The sequence below is a fragment of the Dromaius novaehollandiae genome, chromosome 11, assembly GCF_036370855.1.
Source record: "Dromaius novaehollandiae isolate bDroNov1 chromosome 11, bDroNov1.hap1, whole genome shotgun sequence".
NCBI lineage: Eukaryota > Metazoa > Chordata > Aves > Casuariiformes > Dromaiidae > Dromaius > Dromaius novaehollandiae.
Window position 1 is genome coordinate 25,963,356 of NC_088108.1, and position 20,293 is coordinate 25,983,648.

Below are 20,293 nucleotides of genomic sequence, written 5' to 3' on the forward strand. Positions count from 1 at the left end.
GCGGGGAATGCCGTGGGGCCCGCCGGGCCATGCAGACTTTGGATACGCCGGCATCTCCATGCCATGGGGCTGAGCTCAGAGCAAACACCCGTAAAGCCTGGGGCCAGGGCTGGGCGCAAAGAAAACAAGGCGGCGCGCGGGGCGGAGGGAGACGGGGCTCGGCGGCTCACCTGGCCTCCTTATCTCCGGCGTCTGTTTGCTCCCGGATTAAGCCGGAGTCTGCAAGGTGCAAAAGTCCAAGGGAACGGCGCGGCTCCCGGGGGGTCCCGCAGCGGCACCGTGCCGGTGCTGCCGTGCCAAGGAGCTGGCAGTCCGGCTGATGGCGGTGGTTGATTTACGATTCGTTATGCCTCATTGCGAGGACTCGTTAATGAGCAGCGAGGGGCCAGTGAGGCTCAGGGCTGCACGGCAAAGGCGAGGGCAGGCCGGGGGCACCCGAGGGGCCACGGGGAGACGGTCGTCGCTGGCTGAGCTGCAAATCGCCTGGGGCTGTAGCAGCTCCGGCAACATCTCCGTGGTTGATTTGCACCTCGCGGTTTGCATTAGGGCAGCCCCACGCCCCAGGGCCCCAAAAGCCAGGTCCAGGGCCCATCCTGGGAGCCCAGACAGGACAGAAAGGAGACAGGGCCAGAGACAGGGCTGGAGACAAGGCTGCAACACAGGCGCAAAGTCCCTCCAGGAGCCAGGGCTCAGCCAGGGCTGGAGACAACCTCCAGCGTACAACCAAGGGGTCCATCCAAGAGCCAAGGACTCACACTGCAGCTCTGCAGCCAAGCCAGGGCCAGGGCTGGAGCCGTGCACACCTGCAGCCCAGCCTGGGGAGGGAGCGAGGGCCCCAGGCTGAGCTTAGATGGGGCCCCAGGTGAGGCTGCTCAGGGCCATTAAGGTGTTTTGGTGCCCTCAGGCTCTGAAAAGAGCTTGAGGGCAGCTCTATGTGCAGGATAAAGCTGCTGTGTGGGAGGATCTTGTTCCTGGGATGTGCTGTGTGCTGGAGCTGGGGAGCTGGTGGTGAGGAATCCCGCGCCTGCATCTGTGCATTCCTGCAATGGGATGAGCACCACCTGCATGAGGAGCAGGACCCTCTGCGAAGGCATCATTTGTCACCTGCGTGGGCTGGAGCAGCGAGATCTGCCTCTCCACGTCCCCCATATTTAGGGAAATGGAAAGAAAGCCACGGTGAAGGGATTGAGGGTCCAAGTCTAACTTAAGTCAGTGCATTGGGCCAGGGGCTTGTGTGGCCCGAGGAGCGGTGGCTGCAGATGGGGCCTGCTGAAGAGCTGCTGTCCCAGCGGGCTGGGTGCAATGAGTTATAATTAATATCTGTGAGGAATTAGCCAGGATTTGGAGGGAAAATGCCCTTGGTTTAAATCAAACAGCGATGTGATCTCAGCCTCATGAAAAAGCCGCTTTTGTGAATGGCTGGGTTTTCCCTTGGTTACAGAAGCTGCTGTCTAAATGGAGGAGGAAGGAAGAAATAACGGGGGGAAGGTGGTGAGCCCTGCTTGCAGCCCGCATCTGGGTGGCATGACCCGAGGCGTCGGCACACGGGGAAGGGCTCATGGCTCACGCACGGCTGCCCTAGCGCTGCCGAGCAGCCGATTCTAGGTCCCCTCTAAAGGGCCAGTGGGATCCTTTCTTCCTCCCCAGGGATCGGATATCAGGGGAATTACGGATGAAACAGGATCCAAATCCTTGAGTTCCTCCCTAAGCTGCTGCGAGGTGCCTGCTGCTCAGCAGAGCGGCCAGGGAAGGTGAGGATGCCGTGGGAAGCCCCGGAGCGCCCGGTGCGGGAACCTGTCCTGAGCCCATCCTGGTGAACACCCTCCGTGTAAGCAGTGCGAGCGTCTGGGGGGGTCTGCCCACCTGGGGGTCTGTCTGTCCTGGGGATGCCCATCCATCCCGGGGTACGCTGGGCCTCCTCGGGGCATTGCCCCTCTTTGGTGTCCCACAGTAAACTGGGAACCTGCTGCTTTTAGGGCATCGGGGCGAGGGGGGGCTGAGGATGCTCTAAAAAGAGAAAAGACTCAGAAGGATGAGTCTGCTCTGCAGCAAGGGAGCCCGTGCTGCCTTTCAGGCCCCTCTTCCACCGAGGGGCTGTGTTTGCAGCGTACAGCCCGGCGCAGGGGGCTCGCAGGTGGCTGGAAAACGGGGCGCTGGGGCGGCCAGCGGCTCTTCTTCCTCCTCACCCCGCTCCTCCATGTCAAAGCCACCACCCCCCCAGCTGCTTGCCTGCGGTGCTGGCAGCCCCCCCACCCCGAGCTTTAATCTGCAGGTGGGAAATAAGTAACGTCAGAGCGATAAACAGAGCAAACACGGCCCCAGCTATTGCATTTTGGAAAATATTTGCCGAAGCCACGCGCTCGTCCCACCCGGTGTGAGTCAGCAGCCGGGCAGGGAGCGGCGGCGGCGGAGCCCCACGGTCCCCCGTGTCCCCAGCGGTCGGGGACTCGCAGGGGGATCCCGGCGAGCATCGGCCTCCCAGCTCCCCTCGGCCCCCGTTGGGGCAGGATCCCATCGGCGATGGCGGGTTGTGATGCTGCAGGGATTAATAAACACTGTTGCTTTTTCCTGCTTAACTCCCTGGTCTGTTCACGCTTTTATAAACCGCTGTCACATCTGGCTATTCCTCCCCTCACTCTTTCCCAGGCCGAGGGCTCCCAGCCCGTTCGAGCTCACTCTGCGCCGATGCTGTCCCAAACTGCTCAGCAGCATTGCTAAGATCTTCTGCACCTTCCCTTCTGTTTTCCTTGTGGGTCAGTTGGAGCCAAGACGCAGCGACTCCGCAGCTTCATCCGCAGGATGAAGGAGTAATGACACTTCCTCCTTTGTTCTCCGCTTCTGCTTTAAGAGCTCTTAATATTCCACTTGCCTTTTTTGACTCGCACTAATCGTTGCAAGGATGTCTTCAAAGCGCTCTCCGCAACGTCTCCGAGATCTCTTTGGAGAGCAGTAATTGCTGATACGGAGCCCGTCGCTGCGCGCGTGCGGTGGGGGTAACGCTTTTGATGTGCATCACTTTGCAATTATGAATAGCGAAGTTCATCTGCCGTTTTATTGCCCTGTTACACGCTATCATTACATTTCTTTGCAATTCTTCAGTGTCAGCGTTAGATTTGACAGCTTGAATAATTTGGTGCCACGCACAAGCTGCCAGCTTTGCTACGCCGTCCCCTGTCCCCGATGGTGTCTGTAGGTGACCAGCAGAGGCCCCAGGCCAAGGTCCTGTGGGACCTTGTGGCAAGTCCTCTCCCGCGGCAATAAAGGACTGGTTCCTCAGATCCTTGGGGTTGGAGCAGACATCTCCAGAGGTCCTTTCCAAGCCCAGCTGTACCGTGACTCTGCAGCCTTTTGGTTTCGGTGAGCGGCCTGGAAATGCTGGGAAAGGTGCCACATTCCTGGTGGTCTGTCACGCAGCTTCGTCCCACTCGGAGCGAGCTGGGCGCGCGGGAGCCAAGCTCCCACTTCTGACACCTTCCAGCAGCGGTAGCACAGGAGCAGCAGAAGGGAGAGGAACACTTTCCACATTAAAAAATATTTCTAGTGCAACAGGCCGTTCCTTTGGTTGGAAATTGTTTCTGCTGGCAATACTGGGCCTGGCTGAAGACCCCCGTAGCTGCCGTTCGAGTCAGAGCTGGTTTCTCCACCGGGGAGGAGCTGCCCGATGACGCCGGCTCCAGCGCAGCCTTCGGTGCATCTGGGCACAGGGACCGGCGCGCTCGTGCTCGCGTGCCTGAAGCTGGGCATCCGCTCTGCGAGGCACGAAGTACTCCAGAGTCCTGCCAGGGTCAGCGGGAAATGCCTCAAACCCCTGAGGGTCCCTCTGTGCCCGCTGCTCCCGTTGTCATCTTTATTTTGCATCTCTGTCTTCGCTGTCCTTCCTTTCTCTGTGCGTGCCTTCTGCTCCGGGTCCCTCTTCTCCGGCTTCCCGGGGCTCCTTCCAGCTCCTCCACCCCCTGCTCTGCTGCGGGGTGGTGGGACGAGCACTGCCGGGCACGTGGGTGCCCGAGACTCGCCGTGAGCTCGCGGCACCCCGTGTGCCCCCTCGCCGTGCCCCCCGGCCCTGGTTCCTGCATGGGCACGGCTGCCAAAAGGCTGCATCAAAGCTCCTGAGATGCTTCCTCCAACGTCAACGTTACCCGCTCCTTTGGCCAAGGTCGGGCAGCAAGGAGAAAAGCGTTGGCTAAAGGGTCTCTTTTCATCTTTTTCTCTCTTCTTTAGTGAGGTGCTAGGCCAGGAATCAGCCTAAAGTAAACACAGGAAGATTTGGCGGCCGGGATGGTAACGGTTTTGCAGAGCTGGCAGAACCGCCGAGGTTGGCCCTGCCACGGGCAGGGAAGATTAAGCGTGGGATAGTTAGCCGGGGTTTCCCAACGCCATAGGATGTTAGTTTTCAGACTTCATCAATAAGATTCTTCTCCTGTGGCTCCCAAAGATGTTTATGAAAGAGATACAGGAAGGGAGGAAGATCAAACCTGCCTTGGTGAGGCCTTCCTGGCTTTATCTGTAGTTTATGAGGTGACCAGACCTTGGCGGCTCTGTTTTAACTTGTTTTGAAGCCTGGCTGTGCTTTATGAGTATTTTTCTGAAATGTTTTGACAGCAGCGGGCCTCACCCGTCTGGGCTGCTCCGCGGGAGCCCCGTGTCCCCGGCCGGGGAGCGCATGGGCCACGCAGGCGCCGGGCTCCCTCCCGGCCGCGCGTCCCCCTCTCGCGCGGGATGGACCAGCCTGCACCGAGCATCTGCATTTAGCTCCATTTTCTTGGGTTTTTTTGGCCAAACACCCCGGTTCACGGGCCGGGTGGGGAGGCACGGGCCAGCTGCAGGTGCGCGGGGTGCAGCGGCTCCGGGGGGACGTCACCCCCCATCCCAGGGCTGCCGCCAGCAAAATGCACTGCTGGGGCAGCGCAGCCCCGTGACCCCCCGCCTGCCGTCCGCTCCCGCCTGCGGCCCTTTTTGATGAAGGATTGGGCTTTCAGGAACTTCTTTTTTTTACAAAAAATGTCTTTTGTCTGCATGCCTTTCACACACTTTTCAATTAAAAGGACCTGCAGCTGCAAGCTGCATTTTTTGAATTAAAAAATCCTTTGCTTTTGCAGTGAAAATGGGAAGTTTTCAAAAACCACTTCCACCTTTATTTAACTTTGTCATGGACAATGCTCCAAGATGCTAGTAGAGCTGCTGGCTGGTTTTGGAGAGCCGAGAGATTTAAACCTAAGCCGGGAGAACTGGGTGAGGTGTGCTGAAGTCTGAGACGCTTCGGCGAGCGGCTGGGAAACGGCCGCGATCCCACGAGCGGCGGGGCCGGGGCCGAGCGCGGTGCTCCGGTGCCCGCCGTGACCCGGAGCAGGAGCCGGCGATGCCGCATGCTGCAAACAGGCAAGCACAGTCCGTAGCTGCGTGTTACCCATCTGAGCAATACAATAAATCCCTGTGATGGCTAAATATGTTTCCAGCTGCCAGGACGGGATCCCGAGGGGCTGGAGCCATAGGGAAAACAAGGTTCGTTGCACTGTCTGATCAGCAAAGGTTGCTCGGCTCATCGGGCAGCAGCTCGGCCCAAGAACGGGGGATGACGGCAGCCTTGCTGAAACGCAGATGGGGGTGACCCGATGCCGCGGGCGTGTGAAGCCGCCTCCTGCTAATCCATGCACTTTCCCATCCCTCTTCCCCGCGTTGCTGCCCGGTGCCACCACAGCCCAGCCCGGGGCTCGTAGACCCCAGCGCGTGCGGGGCCGGGACGGCGCTGGTCAGGGCGGTCGTGTCTCTTTCTGCCATACATCGGAGTTTGCCATGTGCGTTGCTCGGTGAGTCTCCCCGAGGAGCCCCCGGCCGCCCGTATTGCGCTCGGCGTCGCTTCCCCAGTGGCGGCTGCGGGGCGATTGCGGATCGTAATTGCCGTCTGCCTCGCAGATACGGCTGCCTTTGATCCGCTTCATTGAGAAAAAGACAGCTCTGCCTCTCGCTTTATTTCTTAAACGTCGTTTATGGCAAAGTGGGACCTCGCAGTGGAGGGGTGTGGGCCGCTGCGAAGCCGGGTTGCAGCAGTGAGCGCAGAAACCAGAGCAACCCCCTTCCCCATGAAACCCTTCCTGGAGCCCCGGGGATGAGTGGAGGCTCCGCTGCTGCTTTTTTTCTGTTTTTTCGGTTGCTTCATGGGGCTCCAGCGAGGATGGGCGGCTGCTCGGCCCCTCTGCACCCCCCGGCTCGAGGAGGGGCGAAGCCGCTCCGGCGGGATGAGCAGCACTGGGGCGCGCGGGCACTGCTCCCTCCTTCCCTCCCTGCTCCGGGTTTGGGGAAAGGGCCTGTCCCGGCTGGACACGCTCTAGGAGCACCGCTGGAATGGATGCTGCTCACTGAACCCCTTAATTGTTTCTAGTTGTAGCGTTATTAGGGAGCAAGATTTAAATGTCAGGGGAAAAAAAAGAAAGCAGTATAAATGAGCCGAAGGAGGTATCAGAGCAGCTTCCTTTAGTGCTGTGATTTCCTTCAGTGCCGCGATGAATCTCAGCAGCAGCAGAGAGCTACAGGCAGGAGGCCGGGACAGAGGCCGGGCGCGCGGCTCCCCCAGCTCTGCCTTTCACAGGGCTGCGGGTTTCCTATTTTTCCTCCAAATCTGCTTCGCATTTAGGCAAATACTCTGAAGGTTGCCCATGAATAGTCATGCAAGAGCTGCCTGTGCTTGCGAGCTGCCTGTGTTTCAGCTGCCTTTGCTTCCCGCAGGTATCCCAAAAAATGAGTTTCCTGGCAGAAAAGAGATGAGAAAAAGTACAAGATTTTCCTTGAATATGCCTTATTATTCACTTAAGAGCAGTTGGGCTTGCAGACACTAGTTAGTGCTTGCACTGAAGATCTGATATGAAGAGCAACATTTGCCCAATTATGGAATGGAAATGATGCTGGGGGACTCGCAGCCAACTGGAGCAAGTGCTCTTGGTTAAAACGGCAAAATGCTGATACAAAATACCCCACCAGCAAGGAACGAGCCTCTTTGAGGCTAAGCATTATCCTCTGGTTTCTCTTGGCAGAGCTTTTCTTTTTGTGTGGGTGTCTAAATCAGAGAAAAATCATGATTATCTGGGGGAAGTCCAAGAGCAGAAAGAAGCCAGATCCTTCGGAAAGCTTCCCTTGATCACCACTCAGCACCCTCGGAGGGTCTGGGAGGAACGGAGGAATTACGGGCGCGCGTTGACTGATCATAACATCCATCGTAACCAAACGTGCTGAAAAGGGCATTAGAAACAGCGCTCATTATCTCCTTCTCCAGAGTGCTAATTGGGGTCACGGAGCGATTTTTGGAAACACGGCGCTACTTAAACCCAGCGCGAGCCAGCTGCTCTCGGCGCAGCGTGCGGCCACGCCGGGGTGGCGGGGTGCCCCGGAGGACGACGGCGCCCGGCGAGTTTTGCAGGCTCCTGCCGAAAACCCCTTTTTCTGGGCAGAAAGGCAGAAATTGCCATGCCGGCACTGAGCTTTGCAGAGCTTGTCCTGCATTCCCGGCCGGGCGCGGGAGCCCGGGGATGCGGTGCACCGCAGCCCTGCCGCGCCTGGGTGAGATGCTGCCCGTGGGCCGCGGTCCTGGGATGCTCACACGTGGGCACCTTGCACGAGGTCGGGGCCTGTCCCGCTTCAGAAGTGGATATATTGGTCTCAGACCCCCCCTTTCCCTGTGGCAAATGGGGGCTGGTGCCCGGCAGAGCCGTGGCAAGCGGAGCGGCGAGACAGCCAGATCGCTCGATAAAGATGTAAAGCGCGATGGAGGGTAAATACAGTAATCTCCAGAGCTTCCCACCGGGGTGTTAGCACTGAGGTTGTAAATACGTTGAATCAAAGACTCATAAAACATGCAAATGGCTCCGTGTGTGTCTGTCTGTCTCCTTCCCATGTCTTTGCCCCTCACCCCCACCCTCTGCCCTTCTATCTTTCTATCTCTTCTTTCCATGAGCTCCTCTCCTCTCCCGAGGAGCTCGTTAGGGCGAGGGAGGGATTCTTTAAAGACATTTTTGTGGTTCTGGGCAGCAAGTCAAAAAAATCTGCTTTTTCCCCGGCACCCTGCCCCCTCCTCCCTTCCAGACTCCGGGACACGTCACCCCGAACCGACACAGCCATCCAAATAAACAGCAATTAAGATACTTTCAGCGATGTTCGGTGTCACAAATTACCAGCCCCACGAAAGAAATGCTGCTGTGCAACTCCTCATGGAGTCAGTTTATCCCTTTTGCGATCGCCGAGATAAAAACGCCTTTTCTCCCGGTTCCTGTTCTGCCACTGCCCCTCCGGCGCTCGGGGTGCGGAGGAGCTCCGCGGGCCCGTCAATGCCGCGGGCAGGGCGGCCGCAGCCGGGGAGGGAGCCGCGGTCCAGAAACGATGCGATGCTGCGTTTTAGGGGTGCGGGAGGCTGGGGCATGCGGGGTGCCAGGGTGGGAGCCGGCTCCGGCGGGCCGGCAGCACCGCGGCCCCGCGTGCCGAGCGCGCACAGACTCTCTGGAGCCTCCGACGTAAGTGCCAGCCAGCGCCAGCGCTTAGCTCATCCCCGTGAGATCACCCGGGCGCTCGCGCGAGTAGGGGTGCTGCGGGCGCTCTCCCGGCACCGAGCCGCCCGGCTCGGCCTCGAATGGAGAGGTGGGAAAAGCCGGGCCTGGCCGGCTGGATCACCAGCGGCTCCCGGAGCTGCCCGCGGGCTTCCACGCTGGAGCAGCCCCGGAGCCGTGGCGGGAGGCAGAGCCCCGGGTGCCGCAGGTCGCGGCGAGGGGAGGCTGCCCAAGGCCTCCTCCCGCTCGGGCATCGCCCTCGGTGGCTTTTCCTCCGGTGTCAAAACCCTGCGGCACATTTGCATGGCGCCGCGACTCCCTGTAGGCACCGCTGGCCGAAGGAAGCCAGGTCGGTGTCTTTGAGCATCTTTTGCATATTTTTCCTCCAGCTTCTGCTCCTCGACGGGGCTTTTCCTTCTTGCAGCGGAGCAGTGACCCACCTTTCCTGCCGGTGCTCTCGCTGTGACCGTCTCCTACGCCTCGCTCCCCGCTCAGACAAGTTTTTAATCACTTTGCTCCAGATAGGTTAGATTAGATTTTTCCTAACAAAAATCATTAAGTTTCTTACACATGTTTCCAGCCATTTAGGCGCCTTTCATGTTTCCCGGGCTGTGGAAATATGCACAACCCCTCACATCGCGGTTTCCTCGGGAATTTCATTGACAAGCTGCTTATCTTCTCTGCCAGGTCATTAACATGCTGTTTATGCGTTCTGCCAGGTCATTAAGGAAGATGTTAACGAATGACCTCTGCCGTGCCCCGTTAGATACGCCTCACCCCACCTCCCAGCCTCCCCAGTGAGCTCTGCTGCAACTGGATAGGCCGTTACTTTATATATATATTCCCCTCCTATCACTATTTATATATATTTCCATTCAGCTGAGGACTGCTTGTGTTCCAGCCAATTTGAGTAATTTTCAGCGTGTTTTCTGCAATGTTGTTCGAAGAGCTAAAAATAGCTCCCTGCCATTTCTCACCCATTGACACTAACCTTCGGGAAAGCAAGGCGATCCGCTCCTGGCAGGGACGCGCTGTTTGTAAACCGATGTCACTGTAACGCACGTTTCCTTAATTTCTGGATACTCGGCATCGCTCTTGCTGCCCTCGACGCTCGCTCGGCTGCGTCGGGGGAGAGGCAGGCGGCCTGTGAGCGGGCAGCATCGCTCGCGTCCCTTCTCGGCAGGCCGGCAGCTCCCTCGCTCTGCCCTCCCAGCCTTCCCCCTTGCCTGGAGCATAACCCACGAGACGGATCTGTTTCCAGCACTGTGGAGTGGGGAAAGGGCTTTCCTCGCCCCGAGACGCGCGCCAGGGCCAGCGGCAGCCGCGAGCCGCCGCGCCGAAGCGTGCTCCTTGCAGACGACGCCGTGAAGCAGCGAGTTCAGTATCTCTCACGTGTTTCCGAGGCCTCATTTATTTAAGCCAATATTCTCTCCTCCCCAGAGGTCCTGATGAAAGAGAGCAGCACTACTGAAGATGCTTCAGCATTAAGCCTGTGCTCGAGCTCCATTAAAGAGCCTGATTAAAGCGGTGAATGCCTGGACTCGGGACAATGCTAAGTGCTTTCCTGAATCAGCTTCCCTGACTTCTCAGTGCCTTCAGCTGCGCTCTCCGTGCCCCAGCTTTCTGCCTCTATTCTTCCCCTGGAGCCCCTGGCTGGACCCTTGTTCGGCTCCTTTTACATTTTCTCTTTCTTGCATGGATTCTTTGTTTTTTAACCTCAAATCCGTGAGTGGCCACTTCTGAAGTGACAAAAATCTTATTCCTCGCCTTTGTTTTTTTTTTCCAGGCAATTGTAGCTTACGACACCTTAATTATCGCGTCTCTGAAAACTGCTTAGAGATTTTAATACTTCCTTCCACGGCCCATTATGCAGTAGACGTCTCAGCCCCATAAAATGCTCCTCCTGGAACCCGATCGCCTTGCGCGGCTGCATTTCCCCACTCGCTCCTGACTCCGATGACTCAAGTGCCTCCAGCTACCACCTTCCTTCTTCCCTCCCCTCCTTCCCAACACCTAGAGAAGATCAGAAGTGGCTTTTCCCGTGGCTGGAAGCACTGGGAAAACTGGGAATAACGAGCAAAGGACTGTGGGTTAGGCTTTCCAGCACCTCCCCGCACTTGCTGTCCCGCGGTGGAGGGATGCGACCTGCTGGGTGACGAAGACCTTGGTAAGGCTGCACATAGTCCTAGCACATTTTTGGTTAGAATATGGATGTTTAATTTACCTCATATTACACAGCTAGTGAATACGTTGCATCACTTTAATCAACCGGCACATCTGCAGAAGGTGCAAGTTTCCAGGAGTCTGAGCACAAGAATCATGGTATAAATCACGGCAAAGGAAGATCCTTGACATCACCTTCAATTTTAAATTTGATCTTCTGGTTTAGCAGCATAATGTTGGTTTTCTGGCATCTGCTTTTCCTGGCTGTTTCGTAGGTACAAGGGCTGTCAGAAAGCTCTGCACATCCACTGTCCTGGTAGTTTAAGGATCCTATATTTTTTTAAAAAGGGTTGGATTAATCATGAATTTTGGCCCAAATTCACCTGCTCTCGGCTGTATACCCCATCCTGCATGGTGATTTCTTGCTGGAAAAGCTCTCTTCGGGGACAGGGGCCATGAATCTCTATGCAGGGCCTGCAAAGCAATCTGGGCTAAATGGGCTGCATGAATTCAGCCGTGTGAGATCTCATGCATTTCATCACAGAAAATAGGGGAAAGAGCTGCCAAGTCCCATAGTGCCCATACCTTTGGGACAAGTGAAGTTTATCCCCTACCGATTTTTATATAGGTGGGTTTTAAATAACTCAAACACTTCCCTTGGGGAACCATCCCACAGACGAATAGATTGCAGGACTAAGCAGTTTTTCCTGGTGTTCAGCCTAAATTTTCTTTTGCTCTGTTTTATCCCATTACTCCTTTGCTATAAAATTTCTCAGGTAATTTAAATATGAAGTGGCTGTGGAATACGTTTTGCAATGCAGATCACTTGATGAAGGTGTGATTGGACATGACAAGACGCCGCGAGCCACGGGACGCTCAGGAGGAGGGGCAGCGAGGCGCAGAGGGCAGAGCTTGTGGGTGATGCTGGAGCTTACCAGAGGGGTAAGGCAATTTCCTTCTCGCCTCGTCTCCTTAGAATGAGACGAGACACGTCAGGCATAACAAAGAAGTAGGTGGGGGTGAATCTCCCAGATCACCCCCAGAAATTGCATTATCACTTTAGATTAGATTTAAAGGGAGATGGAAGAGGGGAGAGATGAAAGCGAAGAGACCAGAGCACATGTGCAGGAAAGAGCGAGAGGAGAGGGGACAAGCTGACGCATGTAGGAGGGGGACAGTGTGATGTATGGGTGCAGGAAACACTAATGTGCGTGTGCATGCGATACTGCAGCACAAGGCGAGTCCGAGGCCCCAAACATATGAAGAATGCAGCAATTAAATGATACCCTTTCTTCTCCACAGCCACCCTCTGGCTATATGCAACTTATCTGGACAAGCGCCAAAGCAAGTCTTTGGACCGGCTTGGAGACCCCCTCAGCTGGGAAGGGAGCCTTGCACCGCATTACACACTTGGCAGCCAGAGAGTGCGGCTGAGGAGGAGCTGAGATCCCCAGAAACTTGTGACACCCGGAGTCATTTAATATGTCGGCCAGCTGTCCCTCCTCAGAACATCAAAGGCAGCAAGAACAGCCCTTTGCTGCCAGAGCAGGGGAGCGCCGGCCAACTCCCGCATCACGGCTTTTGTATCCGCAGCACAGCCCAGCGCTGGGCCCGTGCTGCGAGCCTGCGTTTCGGTCTGCTCGCCGCGTGTGTTTGTGTCTTGGTGCCACAGAAGAATGCCTCTTACAGCTGGGCCCGGGTCTGCGCCGCATGTGTATTTATATTTGCCCCCCACGCCTGTGCGCACATACATGCCCTTGGCGTGGGATCTTATACGGCGTGTGAATCCTCCTGGCAGGTGGGAGGGGTCGGTCCGGCACGGCGGGAGCCCTCTGATCTCCTGCAGTCCTGGCAAAGTGTGTGAGCTTTAGCCATTGCTCCTAGCAGGTGCGCCTGAGGCGTGCGCGCTCTCCCTGCCCGTGTGCTCCCTGCACTGGTCCCCCTGTGCACACTCTCCCCGTGCACGCTCTCCCCGTGCACACTCTCCCTGCGCACACTCTCCCCGTGCACGCTCTCCCCGTGCACACTCTCCCCGTGCACACTCTCCCCGTGCACGCTCTCCCTGTGCACGCTCTCCCTGTGCACACTCTCCCTGCGCACGCTCTCCCTGTGCACGCTCTCCCTGTGCACACTCTCCCTGCGCACGCTCTCCCCGTGCACACTCTCCCTGTGCACACTCTCCCCGTGCACGCTCTCCCCGTGCACACTCTCCCTGTGCACACTCTCCCCGTGCACGCTCTCCCCGTGCACACTCTCCCTGCGCACACTCTCCCCGTGCACGCTCTCCCTGTGCACACTCTCCCCGTGCACGCTCTCCCCGTGCACGCTCTCCCCGTGCACACTCTCCCTGTGCACACTCTCCCTGTGCACGCTCTCCCTGTGCACACTCTCCCCGTGCACGCTCTCCCTGTGCACACTCTCCCCGTGCACACTCTCCCTGTGCACACTCTCCCCGTGCACGCTCTCCCCGTGCACACTCTCCCCGTGCACACTCTCCCTGTGCACACTCTCCCCGTGCACGCTCTCCCCGTGCACGCTCTCCCCGTGCGCGCTCTCCCCGTGCACACTCTCCCTGTGCACACTCTCCCTGTGCACACTCTCCCCGTGCACACTCTCCCTGTGCACACTCTCCCCGTGCACGCTCTCCCCGTGCACACTCTCCCCGTGCACGCTCTCCCCGTGCACGCTCTCCCTGCACACGCTCTCTGCCCGCGCTCTCTCCGCGTGCTCAAGGCAGGGCGCAGCAGCTGGCTGCTGCTGGAGTGATGGGCAGGGACCGGGGAGGAAGGCACCCGAGCAGCCCCCAGCCCCCCCTTTCGCCCTTCTTCTGTGTGAGCCCATGAGCGGGGGGGGCTCAGACCCGAAGCTTCACACCAAGGCCTTGGCCTGCCCCTGGTCTCAGCCTCACTCCCTGCCTCCAAATTTGTGATGCGGGGCCCTCCGCGTCTCCCCCGGGAAGGGCTGGGGTAAGACTGCGTGAGGCTGGGGTGCAGCGCAGAAAGGCCGTCCGTGCCAGCCCTGCCAGTGCATCGGGCAAGGAGAAGGGCAAAAAAGGAGGAAGGATGTGAATTCCCGTCTCCACCTGGGTGGACAAGTGGGAAGGGGCAAGGCGACCGCTTCCTGGCAGCTTCTCTCCCACCTCCAGCTCCTTGTCGAGCGTGAGGCGCGCTCACCGAGGCTGGGTGTTTCAGGGAAGGATGGGGAGTCTTTTCCTCAGCTGCACCCGCCCAGCTAACGCTCGCCCTGCAGCTGCTCCGAAATCCTCCTCGGCCTCTCCCGGGGCAGCAGGCGCTTCCTCCTGCTGCCTGCGCTGCGCCCGTCCTTCGGATCACGTCGGATTTGTCTGGCTAGCAGAAGTCACCGGTGCAGCTGAGGTTGGGAACCATTTTCCGTTCAGTTTATTGTGTTTTACTCAGAATTTTCTGAGGACTCATCCTTGTCTGGCATCACAAATTTCCGTACTTGATCTGAGCTGGAAAAGCGGGGTTTTGTGTTCTTCGGGTGTTCTTTGTTGCGGGAGTGACAGTGGAAGTGTGTTTTCCTGTTCTTACAGACTGGCTTCCACCTCTTCACCCAGCTGATGTGCCGACTGCTGAGCTTTGATGAATGAAACTTCTCCCTGAGCCTTGATGCCTTTCCCACGTTAGAAGTATTTGATTTTCTTTGTGTCTGTTTGTCTACTGAGAAATTCCAATACAGGGAGAAACAATAAAAACATGAACTTAGAGTGGATATTTACTCAGCATACAAGCATACAGCTATACCGGTGTGTCAGGCATGTACATACCATTTCCATCTGTGATAAAGGGGCACAGGATGACCTTTGGATGCTTATTATTGACATTTCGTATCTTAAACTTGTAATGAGTACCCACAACAGCCGGCACTCGCGTTGCCCAGGGTGCTCACACTGGTCTCATAGCTTTGTTTTCCTTCATTCTTAGGATGCACCAGCACTGATAAGTGCCAGACCGGTCTCCACTGGTCTGGTTCGAGGTGACGGAGACCCGAAAGACACAGAGACAGTGCAGCATACAAGGACTGATGGAAAACAGGTTCTGGTGCCTTTTCTCCTCTCTTCTCTCTCTCTCTCTCTCTCTCTAAAAAAAAAAAGAAAAAATCACCTGAAATACTAAATGCAAAATATTGTTGTGCATTGCAGGTTTGAATTTGGGTGTACCGGTTGCAATATTAACTTTCCTACACAGGTACGAAAGCTGCCACTGCTTTACAACCGCGCGATGTTGTACGTGCTGCACGCATTGCTGAAGCAGCCTGCGAGCCGCAGAAGCTATGAAGCCCCGCGGAGCCGCCAGGGCTGCTGGGGGAGGCCGTGCCCAGGAGGGGCGGCTGCGCGGCGGGGCCGAAGGAACGGATTCTGAAATTATTTTGCTTCGGTTTTTCTCTGTCCATTATTGATTTATTTAGCACAAGGGACATGTGAAAACAGTCTGCTCATTCTTAAAAATTCCTTGGTTACTTATTTCCCACCTGAGACGTGCTGCTGTTGCACCAGGCGTCTCCATGGCGACTAATCGTGATGTCATTTGCAGAGATTATGGGTCAGGAATACTCGGTAAACGGCTGCGGCTTCCTCCTGCAGGCCGGCAGAAAGGGCAATTCCCAGTTTACTTCCCCATTTCTCAGCAATGGGGCATGTGAGCAAAAAGAGCGCCAAGACAGGTAGCCCCTACCTGCGAAAGGTGAGCTGTTTCCTGCCAGGAAGCGCTAAGGGGTTATTAAGGTTGTTGTGACTTGTCTGATAAAATCTTTTGGCGCTGTGTCGCTCTGTTCTTTATGTTGTGCTTCATTTTCCGACTGGAAGAAATGACGGGAGACACAAGAGGGAAGTCACCGATGCTCTAATGCAATTTTCAATTCCCCAGCCAACTTAGAATAATTACCTTTGTTGCAAGATAATTCATTATGGTAAATTCTAAATCCTCCCACCTAAAATGAAAACAATTATTTGCTTCTTCCTCAACTTTTTTCTTCTCTTTTGAATTAAGGTGCCATTGGAAAAGCAATTAATAAACTCATTCACTTAGCTTAAAGCAAACTGACAATTGTCTTCAGGCTCTAACTATGTCTAAAATGCCCAATGTAACCTAATTTAAGCAGCCTGAGAATGGGTTACACAAGACTCTGCTGTGTACTTGTGCTTTCAGGAAAGCATCTGCACAGCTTCAGTTTAACAACATATTTAATTCCAGATTTTAATTTTTTTAAACACAGATGCCTAATAAACCTCAATCCAGATTGGATGGGAAGGTTTTGCCATTTAAGGTGCCAGAGAAGAAATGTGTGAATAGCCAATTAAAAAAGAAGTAAAGGACACAGTGTTTCAGGTTGTTGCAAAACAAGTTTTTTTTTTCTTTTCTTAATATAAAACAAACTGAATCTAGAGTCAAATTAAATGTTTTATTCGATCCCAAATGTCTCACCGAAATTTTTCATGGAAATTCATTTCAGCCTTTTTCATTGTTAAACGTAGGTACGTTGCATCTTAAGACGTAATTAAAAAAGAACCCCTAAACCTGAGAGAGTGTTTATTGAAAAAATGATTGAGACGTTTTGACTCGCAATCTCCCACCTTTGTTCCCCCCACTATGTACGTGCACACAAGCCCTTTTAAAATTTGAATACAGCTATTTCACGCAGTTAAGCAGAGCGAAGCCTGATATGCAGGTCTTTTACATTTAAAGCAACGACAAGCAGCTTCTGTTTTTGGAAACAATGCCAGAAGTGCCAGCTTTCACATGCCTAGGTTTGCCTGAAAGGTAGTTAACAATTTGCCTGGGAGGTAGTTAACCGCTCTGCTTGCGGTATTTTCGGGGCGAGGGGAGGAGGGAAAAAGAAGTGAGGGCATGGGGGGGGCGCCGCTCTCAAGGGGCTTCCCGCTCCCCAGCCGGGGACGTGGGGGCTCCGGGTTCGCGGCATTTCCCGGGGGAGACCGCCCGCGGGGGGGGCGGCCCGCCGCCCGCAGCCGCTCGGCGCTTCGGCCCGCAGCGGGGGGGCCCGGCGCGGCGCGCGTGGGAACGCGCCCGCGGAATCCGGGCGAGCCCCTCGGCCAATGAGCGCGCGGCGCCCGCGGAATCTCGGCGAGCCACTCGGCCAATGAGCGCGCGGCGCCCGCGGAATCTCGGCGAGCCACTCGGCCAATGAGCGCGCAGCCGCCGCCGCGCCGCCGTCGAGCGCCGCCAGGGAGCGCTGTAGCACCGCTGTTGGAGCGCGCCGGGGCCGGGGCCGGGGCCGGGGCCGGGGCCGGGGCCGGGGCCGGGGCCGGGGCCGGGGCCGGGGCCGGGGCCGCTCCGCACCGCATCACCCGGGGCCCGGGCCGGGGCCGCCCCCGCGCCGGGCAAAAAATCGCCGCTGCCTTCTCGGGGCAGGGCGCGGGGGGCCGCGGGGAGGCAGGGGGGATCTGCCCGCCGCCCCCCCGGGGCAGGGGAGGCACCGCGCCCCGAGCCCCACGTGGGAACCGCGCTCGGCCGCCCGCGCCGGTGCTGCGCGGGGGTGCGGCCGCCGCGGCGAGGACCGTGGCGTCGGGGCTCGCAGCCGCACCCCCGCTCTCCCGCGGGCGTGCGGGGCCCGCTCCGGCTCGGCCGGGGGAGGCGGCCCCGGCGGCGGGCACCGGTCGGGGCAGGTGCGGGCGCCCCGACGGCAGGGAGGCGAGGAGGGGGGTGGCGGTGATCGCGGCCCCGCGCGGCCCCTTTAAGAGCTTGGCGGGGCGGGAGGGGGGGGAGGCGGCAGCTCCGCCCCCGTCCCGCCCCCCCGACGGCGGAGGCGGGGCGGGGGGGGCGAAGGCCCCGGCGGGGCGCGCGGCGATTGGCCGGGGCGCTCGGGGCTGCCCGCGCGGGTGCCTGCGCGGGGGAGTAGAGCGGCGACGGGGCGGGCGGCGGCGCTGTGCGAGCCGGGCCGCCGGAGGGGACGCGCCGTCGCCGCCCGAGCGGAGCTGAACCGAGCCGCGCCGAGCCGAGCCGAGCCGAGCGGAGCTGAACCGAGCCGCGGCCGCAGCAGCAGCAGCGGGGCGCAGCCCAGCCCCGGCCCCGAGCCGGGGGCGCGGCGCCGATGCGCGTCCCGGCGGCCCGCCGCGGCTGAGCGGCGATGGGCGCCTGAGGCGGCGGGAGGCGCGGCGCGGCGCGGCCCGTCCCGCCGCCGGGAGCAGCAGCGGCGGCGGCGGCGGAAGATGGCGCGGCCCCGCGGCGGGCGGTGGCTGCTGGGCGTGCTGCTCGCCCTGTGCCGCCTGGCCGCGCCGCTCGCCAAGAGCCTCGAGCCCGTCTCCTGGAGCGCCGGCAACCCCAAGTACGTGCGGGCGCGGGGGGCGCGGGCGCCGCCGCGCTCCGGCCCCGGCTCCGGGCGGCCCCGGCGGGGCCGGGGCGTGGGAACCGCTTCTGCGCGGACGCGGACGGCGCTGGAGCACGGAGCGCGCACCGCCGCCTGCCTCCCTTCTGCTGGAGCCTCGCAGCCCGCCTCGCCGCCCCGCTGTGCTTTGGGGTGGTTTTTTCTCTTTTTCCCCCCCGCGCGGGGCTCGCGGAGCGCTGCTGCCCGCGGGCGCGGCGCGGGCGGCTGCCGGGCTGGATTGTGCGAGACACGAAAGCTCTATCGGGCTTTTTTGGGTTTTTTTTTTTCCCCTCCCTCTCTCAAATCTGGCTGCCGAAGAGCTCTGTCGCTGGTGGGGCTGCGGATGCCGGTCGGGGGTTGCCGGCAGATGGCTTTCAGTTCACACGCTCGGTGCAAACTTGGGCTGGAGGCGAGCAGACCTGGAGGTTAATTTACCAAAGCCTCAGCGGATCTGGTTCCGTCTTATGCCAGCGCGATATTCCCGCTGTGCGTGGAAATCCCGTGAGAACTTTATTTTTGGGGGGAACGCTGTGAAACTTGGAAAGTTCCGACTGCTCTTGCGTGTGCGGAGGAGACCTAGGATTGCCTAGAGTCGCTCGCAGCCTGCAGTTACCGGCGTTGCTGGATGCGCTTTCCAGACCGTCTGGGGCCGAGCGCGCCCGGCCGCCGCCCGCAGCGCTGCTCCCGGGCCCGGCCCGCTCCTCCCCCGCCGCCCGCTCCTTCGCCGAGGTCTTGCTAGTAAACCGGGACCGACGGGCGGCTGCTGCGACCTGAGCAAACCCCGGTGTGCGTCGCTTACCTGAGCTCTGCGAGCCGGGGAGGCGCTTCTGCCTCCGCTCCTCGTCCCCGCTGGCTCCAGGAGTCGGTAGCGAGGGATATAAATTGGCGTCGCAAGCGAGGACTGTGAAGTTTGGTGCCAGCCTTTATTTAACAGGGCCTCTGTCTGGCACCCGGGAGCGCATATTTCTTTAGGTGACCCGGGGCACGCAAGCGTGGTGAATGCATTAGACCTAGCTCTAGAAATCTTGCTCTTTACGTGCGGTGTAATAAAACACCGGAGCTGCTCGTCTGCCCGCTGGTGCGCGGAGCTCCTCGGAGTGTCCTTGGCTGGAGAGAGACTCGGAAATGATGGGTTTTGGAATGAAAGCAGGTGCTTTTTTGGTGCTTGCCACGTTGGTTGCTAAGCGTTTTGTTTTTTCTGGGTGTGTGAAAGGAGAGGCGCTCCCCCCCCCCCCCCGGCTCTGCGAACGTCGGGGGCGGCTCCGCGGGGCGCCCCGTCGGGAGCGCCCGGGGCCTCGCTCGCCTGCACCGGGGCCGGGACGCGGGACCGGGCCGCCCCCCGCGCTCCTGCGCCCCGGGGGCGGCGGTTCGGTGGGCGGCCGCGGTTCAGGGGGCGCCTCCCGTCGGGGGGGGCGCCGGGGCGGTGCGAGCCCCCCGCCGCTGCCGGGGCGCCGCGCTTGCGCCCGCTTCCCGCGGCCCCGCTTGTAGCGTGGCCCTTAGGCTCTGCCTGGAGTAAGTTCAGTCAAGTCCCAGCACCCAGCTGCGCTCCCGGCTTCAAAACACGAACAATGAAACTCGCTTTCCCAACATGTCTGGAATTAAAAAGTAACTAGAATCTTTAAAAGATCTTTAAACACTCGACATGGTCGCTAATGACCTGTAGATGTTTTGGGACTGATTATATCAGGATGTTTTTGGTAGCCCTCTTGCTGGGCTTTATCTTGTAAATCACGGACTGTTTGTTTATCTTACCCCCTTCTCTTCTTAGTTAAAAAAAATCCTGCTTTTATCTTGATTATTTCCCCTCTGTGTTCCTGTAAAGAGGAAAAAAACCCAGTGGTATGGAGAAAACCGAAACAATTCGGCCACATTTTCCAACTGGACGCTCAAGTTCAAGCCAAACTATTCTTTTTGGGGGGGGGAGCAACTTTTCTGGCACATGCATGCGCACATGAATGCGTGATTTCTACTTCAGCGCGTTAGAAAAGCTGGGGAAAGGTCCCTTGTGGCTGGTAGATTCCTAATAAGTGATTTCTCTGATTTCCCCCAGCTCCCCTTTTGGAGATATCTGTGTTAGCTTGGAGAGGGGGGAAAAAAAAATGTTACCCTTAGGAATTGATCTTTTGTGTTTATAAGTCTGCTATGTCAGCACGAAGGAGGGAGGGGGGGAAGGAGAAAGCAAATTGGTTCCAGAAAGCACCACCTTTTTTATTTTGAAAAGGGCAGTTGGAGGTACAAATCTCCTCGACTTCATGCTGTGA

General features: G+C 58.2%; 1 protein-coding gene and 1 long non-coding RNA gene across 2 annotated transcripts in view; one reads left to right on the forward strand and one right to left on the reverse strand.

The window, feature by feature from the left end:
- Positions 1-14,408: 14,408 nt before the first annotated feature.
- On the reverse strand, positions 14,409-19,343 carry LOC112980845 (uncharacterized). Its single transcript, XR_003258526.2, has 4 exons — positions 18,832-19,343; positions 15,386-15,509; positions 15,183-15,288; positions 14,409-14,791 (listed from the first exon to the last, which is right to left on the reverse strand). It is a non-coding gene; the product is annotated as an uncharacterized LOC112980845 (long non-coding RNA).
- Positions 17,544-20,293, forward strand: part of EFNB1 (ephrin B1) — a 70,258-nt gene continuing 67,508 nt past the window's right edge. Inside the window, exon 1 of the mRNA XM_064518478.1 lies at positions 17,544-17,993. Within this exon, the coding sequence (XP_064374548.1) occupies positions 17,878-17,993 (116 nt within the window). The 5' untranslated portion in view covers positions 17,544-17,877. The remainder of the gene's footprint in view (positions 17,994-20,293) is intronic.